This window comes from Taudactylus pleione, unplaced genomic scaffold (genome assembly GCF_031769625.1).
Source record: "Taudactylus pleione unplaced genomic scaffold, aTauple2 ptg000314l, whole genome shotgun sequence".
NCBI classification, from domain to species: Eukaryota; Metazoa; Chordata; class Amphibia; order Anura; family Myobatrachidae; genus Taudactylus; species Taudactylus pleione.
In genome coordinates, this window is record NW_028284715.1 from 13,523,099 (window position 1) to 13,536,786 (window position 13,688).

Sequence of the window (13,688 nt, forward strand, 5' to 3'; positions counted from 1 at the left end):
CCAGCTGGTACCTGGTCCCTCTAAACCCCCGGTGGCGTAGGATCCTCCTTGGGCGATGTTTTCACAAGTGCTGGCATCGATCACGGACCGGCTTGTGGTCCCGACTGCGGTCCCTTCTAGGGCGTTGCCCCAGCCTACCATCCCCCGTTCCCCGGGTGTTACGCATCTGGTGCAGTCTCCTCCACGGGTCTCAGACCGTGGGTCCTTGTGCGGGATCGCCTGTGTATGTGCAGTCTCCCACGCAGCAGTCAATGGTACCCTTTCAGGGGTATCCTCAGGTGGTACCCCCTCCCTGGGTGGATGTCCTCTCCAGCTCTGTTCAGAGCCTGGCGGCCTCGTCATCGGTTTTTCAGTCGATGTTACACAGTGATTTGCCCCCAAAGGCGACCAAGCGACCCGTTCCGGCTTCACTGGCGGTGCAGTTCACGGACACGGACGTGTCTTCGGATGACGGAGAGGTCCATGAAGACTCTGACTCGGATGCCGGGGCCCAGGAGGTGGAGACTAAGTCCTCCATTAATGTGCCGGCATTGGTTAGGGCAGTGCGGGCCATCCTTCATATAGAGGAGGATGCGCCGGCTCCCAGGTCGAAGTATCCTAATTTTAAAAAGGCCAAAGTAGCTTCGACTGTTTTTCCCCTGTCCGACCAGTTGACGGATCATATGGCGGGGGCCTGGCAGTTGCCCAGCAAGAGCTTCCAACCGCAGAAACGGTTGGCATCCAACTATCCTTTTCCTGAGGCTCATTGCAGGAAATGGGAAACTCCTCCTGCGGTGGATTCCCATGTCACCCGCTTAATTAAAAGCGCTACGTTGCCTTTATCGTCTATCTCCTCCCTGAAGGATGCCATGGACAGGAAAGTGGAGACTTGTTTAAAGTCTATCTACTCTCTCTCTGGGGCAGTGGCCCGTCCGTCCATGGCCATCTCTTGGGTGGCTAAGGCCATCGAGAGATGGGCCAATGCTTTGGAGGATACCTTTCCGGATGATGCTCCGGATATCCAGAGAGCGTTGATAGGACAGATGAGAGATGCGGCTTCCTACATTGGGAAAGCATCGTTGGATGCAAGCCTGCTGACCTCTAGGGTGTCGGCTGCAGCTGTGTCGGCGCGTCGGTCCTTGTGGCTGCAGTCTTGGAGAGCTGACGCAGACTCCAAAAAGGGCCTGGAGGCCTTACCTTTTAATGGAGAGTTGCTTTTTGGTTCAGACTTGGATAAAATAGTGGATACTCTGGCTAAGTCTAAATCAGCCTTCCTCCCTTCGGCTTCTGCACCTACCAAGGTACGGAGCTCTGCCTTTCGGTCCTTTCGGGTTCAGGGCAAGGCCAAGGGTCAGTCCTTCCCGAGGCAGTCGGCGACCAAGGCCGCTTCTAAGCCCAAGAAGCAGGCTTGGAGTGCCAGGCGCCCTTCTTCCAAGCCTGATGGGTCGGGTCTCCCTCTGGGGGACCTCAGAGTGGGAGGCCGACTTCTTCTATTTGCCCAGTGCTGGCACAATACCACCACGGATGCCTGGGTACGAGAAGTGGTCTCCCAGGGGTACGCCCTGTCTTTTCGGCACAGACCGCACCACCAGTTTTTCTGCATGAGTCCTTCACAGGACAAAACCAAGGCTTTACAGATTCAGGAGGCTATAGAGTCCTTGCTGAAAGCAGGGGTCATTGTTCCCGTTCCTCAATCACAACGAGGGACGGGGTACTATTTGTCTCTGTTTCTGGTGCAGAAACCCAATGGTTCTCATCGCCCTATCCTCAATTTGAAGTCTCTGAACAAATTCCTCAGAGTTCCCAAATTCAGGATGGAAACGTTACGTTCCATCATTCTGGCGATGGAACCTGGGGATTACATGGTGTCCCTGGATATCCAGGACGCCTACCTCCATGTTCCGATAGCACCTTCGCATCAGCGGTATCTGAGGTTCGCTATCCTTCAACATCATTATCAGTTCCGGGCGCTACCCTTTGGCCTCTCCACGGCGCCGAGGGTATTCACGAAGATTATGGCTGTCATGGCCGCACATCTTCGAAAACCAGAAGGTACGGCTGCTGCCGTATCTGGACGACCTCCTGTTGCTGGCGAGCTCCCCGGAGGTACTGCTTCAACATCTCCACCTGACGATCGCTTGCCTGCAAGCACACGGGTGGTTGATAACTTGGAGAAAGTCCTCCCTGATTCCATCACAGCGGATGGTTCATTTGGGAGCCCTGCTGGATTCTCATCAGCAAAGGATCTTCCTGACTCCGGAGAAGGTCTCCTCCCTACAGCTGCGGATACACAGTTGCCTGAGCAGTTGCCGCCTGTCGGTCCATTTGGCTATGAGAGTTCTGGGGTCCATGGTGTCGACATTCGACATGGTGGAATTTGCCCAGTTCCATTCCCCAGAGATGTAGGCGCTTGTCTGGTAGACGCGCTGTCGGTGAAATGGACGTTTCACCTGGCGTATCTGTTTCCTCCAATATCCCTACTTCCTCGGGTCCTGCGGAAATTCAAGCAGGACGGCGGCACGCTCATGCTGGTGGCCCAGACGTCCATGGTACTCCGATCTGAGGAGCCTCTCCATCGACGCTCCCTACCTTCTTCTTCAGCGTCGGGACCTGTTGTCTCAAGGGCCCTGCCTTTACCCGGATCTGGGTCGGCTGTCTTTGACGGCGTGGCTCTTGAGACAGCCGTCTTGAGGTCTCGGGGTTTCTCTAGTTCGGTTATTGGTACCATGCTCAGGGCACGCAAGCCTGCTTCCGCACGGATTTACCACAGGGTGTGGCACACTTACTTTCAGTGGTGTGAATCCAGAAACTATGATCCTCAGGTGTTCCGAGTTTCTAGGATCTTGGAATTTCTTCAATCAGGTTTGGACCTAGGTTTACGCCTTGCCTCTCTGAAGGTTCATGTGTCCGCATTGTCCGTGTGGTTCCAACGACGGATTGCTACACTGCCAGATGTTCACACCTTTTTCCAAGGTGTTCTCTGAATCCAGCCTTGGAACTTGGCGGTGGTTCTTCGGGTCCTGCAGGGTCCTCCTTTTGAGCCTCTTGAGTCGGTGGAGCTCAAGTGGTTGACGTTTAAGACCGTTTTTTTCCTGGCAATTGCTTCTGCCAGGATGGTGTCAGAGTTGGGGCGCTTTCCTGTCGCCCCCCTTTTCTGATTTTTCACCAGGACAGAGCGGTGCTCCGCACTCGTCCTGAGTTTTTACCTAAAGTGGTTTCGAAGTTCCACATCAATCAGGAACTTGTTGTGCCAGCTTTTCAGTCTCCTGATCTTTCAGATGGTGATGCTTCCTTAGATGTAGTCCGTGCACTTAGAATCTATGTGGACTGGACTGCTTCTGTTAGGAAGTCTGATTCATTGTTTGTCCTCTTTGGTTTTCACAAGAGGGGTTGGCCAGCCAACAAACAAACGTTAGCCCGTTGGCTTTGTTCCGTTATTTGTGAGGCTTATGCACAGGAGGGTTTACCTGTGCCAGCCTCGGTTAAGGCTCATTCAACTCGTTCTGTGGGTCCCTCTTGGGCTGCTAGACGTGGCACCTCTGCTGTTCAGCTGTGTAAAGCGGCCACTTGGTCTTCAATTCAGACGTTTCTGAGGTTTTATGCCTTTGACATCTTCGCCTCTCAGGATGTATCCTTCGGGCGCCGGGTTCTCCTTTCTGCACAGGAGCGTCCCCGCCCTTAGTTGAACTGTTTTGCTACATCCCAAAGGTCAACCCTGTGGACCCCCTATGGATCCTGAAGTAGAAAACAAGAGATCTGGTAAGAACTTACCTTTGTTATCTCTGTTTCTACGAAGTCCATAGGGTCCACAGGGCACCCGCCCTGACGCACCTGGCTTCATATGGGCTGTGTGGCTGTTTCACCGGTTTTCCGTCTCCCATTTCTGTGAGTATGGTTTCTTGTGTGTTCCAGTCTTCCTTCTCTCTTAGTCTCCTCCTCCGGCCTTGGCTGCTTACCAACTGAGGTGCCTGGGCTCGGGGGCGGGGTATAGAGGAGGATGGACCCAAGTGCATCCTGGTAGCAGCAAAGCTTTAACTGCGTGGTGCCCGTGGATCCAGATCCAGCTATACCCCAAGGTCAACCCTGTGGACCCTATGGACTTCGTAGAAACAGAGATAACAAAGGTAAGTTCTTACCATATCTCTTGTTTTTGCAGAATAAAGTTGGTTACTGAAGTGCAATTACGGTTGGATGTTTGTGTGTATTGTTTAGTGCTAACAACGGTGTAAAAAATAAATACAACAATGTCATCCAAGCAAAGTGGTGACTGGTCAACCAGGAAGAGATCCAGGATTGTGGTGTTACGTGAAAATGGTCTTTCGTATGCAGCAATTGAGAGAAAAGTTGGTGGGAATGTGATAACATCAGGAGTACGAAAGTTTTGTTTACGCTATCAGGAAGCACAATCTATACAAAACAAAGAAGGAAATGGTCGGAAAAAGTGCACAACAGCTGTTGTTGATAGGAGAATGAAACAAATTTGCATCAGGGACAGATGGATGTCATCTGCGGCCATTAGCAGTGACCTGAGTGCAACTAGTGTTTTTGTCAGTGCAAGAACGGTACGGAGAAGACTAATGGAGGTTGGCCTAAAAGGTAGGATTCCCTGAAAAAAGCCATTGCTGAATAAAAAGCAGCGTCAGAAATGAATACAGTGGGCAAAAGAACACATTGCATGGACAGAAGGTCAGTGGAAACAAATGATATGGAGTGACGAAACTAAGATATCAATATTAGGCAGTGATGGGAGAAAATATCGAAGATGTCGCATCGGGGAAGAGGTACATCCAGATTGCATTCAAGCGACAACAAAGAATCCTACAAGTGTTCTGATGATCTGGGCATGTATGACAGCAGATGCTGTATGCCGCATTTATGTCATAGATGGCACACTGAACAGCAGAAAGTACATTGACACCATCCTACAACCAAAACTACTACCTTCTATCAGGGATCTTTCTCCAGATAATGCCCCATTTTTTTCCCAGCAGGATTCAGCTCCTTGCCACACTGCACAGATATGCAAACAGTGGTTCACAGAGAATGACATGCAGGTGCTGGGATGGCCAGGAAACGGGAGGCAATCGGGAAGCCGACTGCCTAAATACCGGCAGCCGGCTTCCCGACTGTCTTATCCCGGCAAGGGTGAAATGCCGGGCGTCTAGATGTAGACGCCCGCATTTCACCCTGTAGGGAGACCGGCGCCTGGCATCACGATCGTAGTGATGCCGGGCGCCGCGAGCGGACAGCCGCGGGGGGGGATGGTTAGGTTTAGGGCTCCCGGGGGGGACTTAGGGTTAGGCACCCCCCCGGGAGGGTTAGGGTTAGGCTAGGGGGAGGGAGGTTAGGCACCCCCCCGGGGGACTTAGGTTTAGGCAGCGGGGAAGGGGGTGGTTAGGGTTAGGCACTTGGGGGGGAAATTAGGGTTAGGCACCCCTAAGGAGGGTTAGGTTAGTAAATACTTACATATCCACGATCGGGATTTCCAGAGCTGTTGGGCTTCCGCTGCGTCGCACTCTGCTCCTGTCGGGCTGCCGCTGAAGGGAATCGAACCGCCGGTCATGCGGCCGGCGGTATTTCATACCAATCCCCCAGGAAACAGCCCAGACCTGAACCCCATAGAACACAGGTTCTCAAACTCGGTCCTCAGGACCCCAAACAGTGCATGTTTTCCATGTCTCCACACTGAATCAAGTGAAATAAATAGCTCCACCTGTGGACCTTTTAAAATGTGTAATTGAGTAATGATTACACCTGTGTACCTGCTGGTGACCTGCAAAACGTGAACTGTGTGGGGTCCTGAGGACCGAGTTTGAGAACCACTGCCATAGAACATCTGTGGTTCAGTTTGAAAAAACTGGTACATCTGAGGCGTCCATCCAATAAAAGACAATTAATTGAGGCTATAATTGTCTTATGGCACCACATCATAAAGAATGAAGAGCTCCAAACACTGGTTGGCTCAATGCCACGTCGCTGTGCTGCTGTCTTGAAAAATAAAGGATACCCAACGAAATACTGATAGGACAGTAACATCATAAGTACACAGGGATTTTCACCCTAATACCCCTTTTACACCGGAGCTAAAACTTGGGTTTTTGAAGGGTTAACCCGGGCAGCTCCCTGGTGTAAAAGGGGAGAGGGTTGGATCGCCGGGACGAGTGACCCGGCAATCCAACCCAAGTATATAGCAGGGTTTAACACAGGCTTAGCCCGTGAAACCCTGCTGTGAGAACAGCGCACTCCGGGTCACAATGACCTGGAGTGCACTGCTAGCCGGCCGATTGGTCCGGCTTCAGTGGCGCTTGGAGATGACATCATCTCCAAGCGTCCACTTTCAAGCCGGGTCTATGCAGACCCGACTCCGGCGTGAGCGGCTCCAACTCGGGAATACCCCGAGTCGGCGCCGGCTAAATTCTGGGTCTGATCCGGATAGGAACTTTGGGCCTGATTCAGAGCCGCGCGCTCTGACAAGAGCGCTCGCTCGGAATCTGGCCCGTCCTACCTAAACTTGGAGCGGCTTATGCGAGCGGCCAAAAAGATGGTCAAGATGGTCTAGTGATGTCAGTGGGGCCGGACCCAGACGGTAGGTTTTCCCATGGGAACGCCTCCGTCTGGGCAGCCACGCCCCCGGCATGCCCACCAAAGGGGGCGTGCTGTCAATCACCATTGACAGCACGCCCCCTTTGGTGCGAGACCCTGAGTGACGGTTTCCCCGTCGCTCGCCGGGTCTCGCGCATGCGCACGACGGAGCAGCCTCCGTCGTGCGCATGCGCATTTGGGAAACATCGACCCGCTTGCGAGCGCTCAGCGTTTGAGAGCGGGTCTGATTGAGACCCTTTGTTCCAACTCCGGATCAGACCCGGAATTTAAGTGGAAAAGTGGTATAAGTGTTGTTTTCACTGCATAACTTCCCTTGTAATGCAAATATTTGACCTCTGTTTATTGTGTTGAATTCAGCATTAAATTTCCTATAATTTGATATATGAATCATTGCACTGCGTGAAGTGTAACAGTTTTTATAAGCATTTGAAGTTGAAAAACATTAAAATTTCAAAAAGTGTCCGCAATTTTGACCACCACTGTGTGTATGTGTATATATGTATGTGTGTATGTATATATATATATATATATATATATTTTCATATGTTTAACTGTTATGATTCCTTTGCTTAAGGTTTAGGGCTGGTCCTATCCTTATGTTTTCTCCCTATATGCATGAAGGTAAATTAAACAAATTGTTGAATCTATTCCCCTTAACCTTTGATAAAAAGTGAATTTTAGTACCAACCCACACTTTTATACACAGAAGAAGCCACGTCACAGATGCTGAACAGTCAGGTCCATGAGCAAAATAAAAAATGTAAAATAATCATAACCATCAAAATACAAAATAACATTGTTTGTTTTTAATAGAATTTTCACAATATGTGTCCTGTTTTATAGGTCCGGCACACTGTAAATCATACTATTATTAATACATTTAGTATGGCTGCATCAATAAAAGGCATTGTAGAAAAAAAAAACACGATGTGGTATATGTATTAACACTCGCATTTATTATGCACCCACTCACAGGAGCATGGCATAGCACCCAGCAGCTGGGACTAAAGTAGTCACTACTGTATTAGGATAGCGGGATAGTTCCATAATTTTTTTAGCTGGATGTATGTAGCTGCTAAAATGGAACACACAAAAATTAAAGCGCTACATATCTCAAATTACTAAAGGCCCCCATATATCAGCAATTGATTGCAGCAATAGTGCAATTTGCAGTCGATTGTGTATAAAAATATTTCCCTTTTTCAATCGATTGTGGCAATTCTGCAATCGATTGAAAAAGGGAAAGATTTTTATACACAATCGATTGCAAATTGCACGATTTCTGCAATCAATTGCTGATGTATGGGGGCCTTAGCATATAAACAAAATCTATTTTCTGTCATAGGGATAGATGTATGAAGAATTTAAGTTTGGCATAACATCAGGTCACCTTATACACACACATTCCTCAGCACATATCCTAACCCACTGCTCCATGCTCCTTCCTCACTATCTACCCCATCTGTGTCGCCCCTGTCTGCCCCTCCCCTTTAGAATGTAAGCTCTCACGAGCAGGGCCCTCATTCCTCACGTGCTTCTCCTCCCCCTACTTATAGTATCTTTTACTCTTAACTCCCCAATTGGCACCTAACATTTGGTTGCTGAGGCCCTGCTGCTTGTCTTAGGCAGCTATGTGTATAAACCAGTGGTTCCCAAACTTTTTTGAACCACGGTACTCTAGAGTATCAGAATTGTTTTCGCGGTACCCCTGAGCCAAAAGTCTGTTATTGAAACTCAGAAAAAAATGTAAAGTACTGTAGTAAAGTAAATTGTGCTGACCTGCAATCCTTATGTTCAGTTATGTGGTGTTGGACAGGTTTGCGCTTCTGTTTGTCCACATATTTAATTTACATTGACCATAAATAATTTGATTCGGTGCTGGACCACCAAACTGAGGCACCCCTGCAAGTGCCCCAAGGCACCCCAGGTTGCCAAGGCGCAAAGTTTGAGAACCACTGGTATGAACCATGGGCCTGATTCAGAGCTGAACGCTCTGACCAGAGCGCTCGCTCTGAATCAGGGCCCTCCTCCATGAAAATGGAGCGGCCTCCTGGCCGCTCGTATAGCTGTGGGTGACCACCCACAGCTTATGCGAGCGGCCAAAAAGATGGTCGCGATGGTCTTGACCATCGCGACCATCTGACTTGCGACGGAGACCCTGCGGTAGGGTCTCCCTGCCACAAGCCCTGGAGTGATTTGGGCTCTATCAGAGCCAAAATCACTCCCACTGACATCACTAGTGATGTCAGTGGGGCCGGCTTCAGACGGTAGGCGTTCCCATAGGAACGCCTCCGTCTGGCAGGCACGCCCCCGGCACGCCCACCAAAGGGGGCGTGCTGTCACTCAACATCGACAGCACGCCCCCTTTGGTGCGAGACCCGGAGCGATGGAAAGCCCGTCGCTCGCCGGGTCTCGCGCATGCGCACGACGGAGCTCCCTCCGTCGTGCGTATGCGCAGTGGGGAACATCGACCCGCTTGCGAGCGTACTGATGCTCACGAGTGGGTCTGAATGACCCCCATTGTCCTGTATTGTTTTATATTACTATTAACTGTTTTTTGTGTGCTCATTTATGTACTGTGTAAGGCGCTGCAGAACCTTTGTGGTGCCATATAAATAAAGGATAATAATAATGCATTAAATACCATTTCATATGGCTGCAGATCGCTACTTCATCATTGAAATTTATCAAATTTGAGGTGCTGGGACAAGCCCCTCCAATATCTTGTTGCACGGAGAGGATTGTTATTGATGTCTGAAAGACATTGTGCTGGATTTGTCATCTGATTTGAGTAATGCACATGTACCTAATCCAAATCAGGCATGCACATAAACTAATATATAGGAGAGGGGGAGGTATACGTTCAGGAAGCCGGCGGACGGAATGCCGACCGCCTGCTTCCACACATTGGGCGTGGGCCTCGTTTTCTGGGAGTGGCGATGTTGATCCTATCCTGTATCTTTCGACGCAGACCTCAGATCTGAGATGCCAGCTGGAGACATCCTTTTCCTCCTGACGCCCCCTGCAGCCATTAGGCATATTTGCGCTGTGCAAAATAGTCTATCTCTAAATCAGGCCCAATATCCTGTGTTCTGAGATGTAGTGAAGTTGGAACGACCGTCGCACTGTTTGTTACATTATATAGTGGACCTGATTCCGATGTGGACGGTATTGCACAGCCGCAAGGAAGCCGCTTAGTCAGCCTGGCCCGTCGGAATCCCTCTGCCAGGTCTAGGCCCATGGTCCCAGTCGTCGCCCCCCCAAAATGGCGCAGCATGACAATCATGCTGCGGGTAAGGGGGGACTGCGAGCGCCGATTGCTCGGAACAGGTCCTGCACATGCGCAGATTCCCAAACATCAGATATGTACCCAGACCATAGAGTATACGTACATTTAAAGATTCATGTCCAGTGTATACCCAGCTTTACTCGTAGTGCAAAACATAGGTCCCAGTCACCAGATCTGCAGAAACCCTCTCAGGTCTACAAGCCCATAGTTGAAAAAGAGAAATTAAAAGATATTTATTGCTCCTACTAAATCACCATCCGGCGAAATATTCCTGGAACTACAGTAGAGGTTGTAAATGGTTAATCATAATTAACTTTAGATTATACAATTGTCCATTCAGCAGTCAGGAAATCAGGAGGCTCCAACTGTGTTTATCATAAACAGTTCCCATAGTAATGTTATTTTTATTGGTCAACTAGAGCCAGTCAGGTGTCTGATCACAACCTGGGTGACTCCTTTTGTCAATAAAAATCAAAGGTCACATCTGCTGTTTCATTCGCAGATTCTGGATTAACAGTCGGATGAGTCTTAGTACATCATGTCATATACACTACGGCGCATTATCTGTACACCCAGAGCACCTGTTTTCAAAGGGATTTTCAGGTATGAAGTCTGCTCTTTATTTTTCAGTCACTGCCTTGTGTAACCGGTTATATTTCAAAGAGTTTTATATTTGAATATTAGGATTTCCAGAGATACTCTTTGTTCTATTAATTGTAGCTTTGTATAGCTTGTTTCCACTGAATGTTAGCAAGGTGTCAAAAGAACACAGAGGGTCTATAGAATTTTGGGAAGCGTACCAATTTCTTATTAGTAATTCATATAATTAAATTTTTCTAAATGAATAGATTTGTGCAGATCTACAGTGCATCCGGAAAGTATTCACAGCGCTTCACTTTTTCCACATTTTGTTATGTTACAGCCTTATTCCAAAATGGAATAAATACATTTTTGTCCTAAAAATTCTACACACAATACTCCATAATGACAACGTATAAAAAGTTTTTTGTGAGATTTTTGAAAATTTAATAAAAAAAAAACAACTAAGAAATCACATGTACATAAGTATTCACAGCCTTTGCTCAAAACTTTGTTGATGCACCTTTGGCAGCAATTACAGCCTCAAGTCTTTTTGAATATGATGCCACAAGCTTGGCACACCTATCTTTGGGCAGTTTCGCCCATTCCTCTTTGCAGCACCTCTCAAGCTCCATCAGGTTGGATGGGAAGCGTCGGTGCACAGCCATTTTCAGATCTCTCCAGAGATGTTCATTCGGATTCAAGTCTGGGCTCTGGCTGGGCCACTCAAGGACATTCACAGAGTTGTCCTGAAGCCACTTCTTTGATATCTAATGTGGCAATATGTTTGTCTTGTAGTTTACGTTATTAATATTACAAATGTCTATGCTTATCTGGGAGGGCAGTGGCATTTTAGTTAAGACTTTTAGAAGATAACACCGTCACATGCAGATCTGACCTTACTAACATACACAAAGGGTCAATCCATATCAAATGGTCCAGAATTAAATTGATTGCTTGACCATTTTTTAAAAAAATATATTTTTTGTGTGTGATGATTCCTGTAAGTCAGTAGTCAGAAACCACCATTACTTTATTTTTATTTACCTTCATACGGGGCACTTGCAGAGGTGCCACAGATTGGTGGTCCAGGACCAAATCAAATTATTTATGGTCCATGTGATAAGGGAGACAGAGCTAGTGGCTGCCATTCATAAAATATGTGAGCAAACACAATGGCAACCCTGTCACTGAACTTAAGGCCACATAATTGAACCTATGGATGAATCTAAGCACAGTTTACTTCATTTAATAATTTTTGCAGAATTTCTCAATAAAAGAAACTTTTTGCCAAGGGCTGCTGTGAAAAAAATGCTGATGCTCTAGGGCGCTGTGAATCAAGAAAGTTTGGGAACCACGGACTTAGGCGTTATATGCTTGCAAAAAAGCACTATTTCAATATTTTAGGTAAGTCAAAAACAAGACCACACAGTAATATATACAGGTGCATGATACAGCTACTATGCTGCACAGTATTCGTAGTGACACAGCAGGATCAATGATGCTGACTCGGCGAGTCAGTAAGAATCAAAGGTTAAATCTTGCGCTGGAGCCACAGACTCAGAAATTCCCAGCAGACGTTCAGACACAGATCATGTCTGATAGACTAAGGCGCATTATCTATACCCCAAATGCCCCTGCATGGAGGGATGTTTACAGGTATGTACGTTTCTTATATCTGACAGGGGTAAACCGTCCCTAGCACTTTAACGAATACGTGTATTAACCGCTGTAAATACATTGTGTAAGCTGTGAGATTTAAGGGTATATTTACTAAAGTGCGGGTTTTTAGAAGTGGAGTTGTTGCCCATAGCAACCAGATTCTATCTATCATTTATATAGCACCTTTTAGAACACAGATTCTCAAACTCGGTCCTCAGGACCCCAAACAGTGCATGTTTTCCAGGTCTCCTCACAGAATCACAAGTTAAATAATTAGGTGTGTGTTAGTGAGTAATGAAATCACCTGTGCAACTCCTGGGTGACCTGTGTGGACCGTGTTTGAGAACCACTGTTCTAGAAGATAGCTAGATTCTGATTGGTTGCTGTGGGCAACAACTCCACTTAAAAAAACCCACAATTTAGTAAATATACCCCTTATATTCTAAAATAATACTTAAGGTGCCCATACACGGTACGATATGCACTTTGGGACGCGACGTCTGATCCGATGGCCGACATATCGGGTGGTCCCCTCACACTGAGCAATCCGCTGCCCGACCGCCTCATATTCTGGCACCCCACTCGCATAGCGCTGCATGAGTTCGTACCAGAGTACCTCCAGCAGTTATTCGGGATCACTGGCTACACTTTGGCAAGAAGGTTAGGGCCACGGTACCACTGGGATGGGACCTTGTAATGGCTCTCTATAACCTGTATGGTCAACTACTGAGCACTAAAGGGTGGCCCGGAAAAAAGTGGGCAATTATTTTTATGGGTTCCATACAAAAGGTCGACAATGAAAAGGTTGACAGTGATTTGGTCGATACCAATAGGTCAACATGGAAGTAGGTCGACATGTACAAAAGGTAGACATGGAAATGGTCGACACACATAGTCTAGACATGTTTTTTTATATATTTTTAGGGTTAAAGCCGACATACACGGTGCGATATGCACCTTGCGATGTGACATGTAATTCGACAGCCGACGTATCGGGTGGTCCCCACACATGGATCGATCTGGTGGCCGACCGCCCGATATGCTGGCACCCCCCACCCGCATAGCGCTGCATGGGATCGTACATCGCATCCCCAGATCAACTGAACAAGCAGTAAGATCTGGAGGTGCGATGTACGACCCCCACGGGAGCGCGCACTGGCCGACATCCTGCCCACACACAGTACGACATAGCGATATTGTACCAATCCGTCGGATCAACTGCTATATCGCACCGTGTATGGGCACCTGAAGAGTTCTCTGTGTATTTTGTCTGGAGGCAACGTATTAGATTGCATACTTTTATTCTGGGGTAGATAGAGCTAGGATGACAATAATAATAATACTAATTTTATATACAGTATATAGCGCTCTTTCTCCGATCAGACCTAAGGCGCTTCAATTATGCTAATTCCAGAGTGATTTTTTTTTTGTTTTGCCCCTATTTTGCATTTTTGAAACAGTTCAAATATAAAATTCACCTAATATATTGCCAAAAACACAACCCACTACTTTCTGCCTGGACATACCTGACGTGCCCCGCTATTCACAGTGACTGACCATATTAAAGTGTCTCTTG

General features: G+C 47.7%; 1 protein-coding gene across 2 annotated transcripts in view; it reads left to right on the forward strand.

Annotated features, from left to right (window-relative positions):
• RIDA (reactive intermediate imine deaminase A) overlaps window positions 1-13,688 on the forward strand; it is a 40,198-nt gene that overhangs the window by 1,900 nt on the left and 24,610 nt on the right. The window contains exon 2 of one of the 2 annotated variants that reach the window (XM_088442704.1): window positions 10,374-10,474. The exons of the other annotated variant lie outside the window; for it this stretch is intronic. Coding sequence (XP_088298830.1) covers window positions 10,410-10,474 — 65 coding nt within the window. The 5' untranslated portion in view covers window positions 10,374-10,409. The remainder of the gene's footprint in view (window positions 1-10,373; window positions 10,475-13,688) is intronic. 2 annotated transcript variants of the gene reach the window in all.